Here is a 1,277-nt window from a genome sequence, read left to right on the forward strand (position 1 = left end):
GACTCAATCCTCAAGTCACCCATTCTGGGAAAGTTTGCGATATCTCCCCGTGATGCACATCCAGATTTCACCTTGCCAGCCATGCAACAGAGGTCGCCACCACGTTCCTCGCCTGCAGGTCCACCAGACTATAGGATGACGCTCCCGTCTTTGAAGATCGCCATTGGAGACCTACCTGACCCTGGCCTGAGGGCATTTGCGTGCCTGTCTCCGAGCATGGGTCGGCCGTTTGCCTCTTATGCGTCTCCGGCGTCGTACACAGCATATCCCACCATGTCTCCTCCGGGCCCCCCCTCTCACCACAACTGGCGGACGACGACGGGGAATTCCAATGCGTCAACACTTTCAGGTTATCCTTCCTCGACTTCTGTCTCTGTCTCGGCTCCAGCCTCGTCCATCATCACGCCATCTCCGGCAGCCTCTGGTCCCTCTTCGTTAACCACACTACCTGAGCACGATCAGGAGGAGCAAGAGGAGGGCCGCAGGATGCATCATGTCCCAACCATGGAAACCAACCTCCTACCTAAAGGCGAAGTTCGATTCATAACTCAATATCAGCCCAAAGCACGTTCAAACTCCTCATTAAAACTTCGACTTCAACCGCCCAAACTTCAGCTTCAACCGCCCAAACTTCAGCCCAAACGCGCAGCTCGATCGCAGCCTCAGCCTCAGTCTCCCCCTGAGCCTAAACCTCGACCTAAGCTCGAAGCCCAGCAGCCCCAGCCCAAGCCAGCCCGTGACCCCGCTTCAGCAGCTCGCTCTACGCTAGGTCCTTTCAAGTGCACGCACGATGGATGTAATGTCGCACCATTTCAGACCCAATACTTGTTGAACAGCCATGTGAATGTTCATTCTAACGAGCGAACTCATTTCTGTGCTGTCCAAGGTTGTCCGCGGGGGTATGGTGGCCTGGGCTTTAAGAGGAAGAATGAGATGATTAGGTGAGACGATCTGTACCAAAAGCAAGACTTCTTAGTTGATTACTGATTGTTTCCATTCCCCACAGACATGGCTTAGTTCATACGTCTCCTGGGTATATGTGCCCTTTCTGTCCGAAACAGTCACATCGGTATCCTCGGCCCGACAACCTGCAGCGACATGTACGGAAGTATCACTCCGATGAAGATCGTCTTGACCCTAAACTCCGCGCAGTCCTCAATCAGCGCACCGATGGAAACAACAAGGCGGAGAAAAGGCGTACACGCTTATCCTAATTTGATGTGCCAAGCTATGGATTGATTGGGCTTGTACCAAAAAGCCAAGCATACCCCCCCCCC

The 1,277-nt window shown here is 53.6% G+C and overlaps 1 protein-coding gene across 1 annotated transcript; it reads left to right on the forward strand.

Moving 5' to 3' along the window:
* Window positions 1-81: 81 nt before the first annotated feature.
* On the forward strand, window positions 82-1,214 carry PV07_12865 (uncharacterized protein; the record flags this gene model as incomplete). The annotated part of the gene is made up of 2 exons (XM_016400436.1): window positions 82-941; window positions 1,007-1,214. 2 exons carry the CDS (start codon window positions 82-84, stop codon window positions 1,212-1,214), a joined length of 1,068 nt encoding a protein of 355 aa, XP_016241918.1.
* Between the last annotated feature and the right edge of the window lie 63 nt (window positions 1,215-1,277).

The sequence above is a fragment of the Cladophialophora immunda genome (assembly GCF_000835495.1).
Source record: "Cladophialophora immunda strain CBS 83496 unplaced genomic scaffold supercont1.249, whole genome shotgun sequence".
NCBI classification, from domain to species: Eukaryota; Fungi; Ascomycota; class Eurotiomycetes; order Chaetothyriales; family Herpotrichiellaceae; genus Cladophialophora; species Cladophialophora immunda.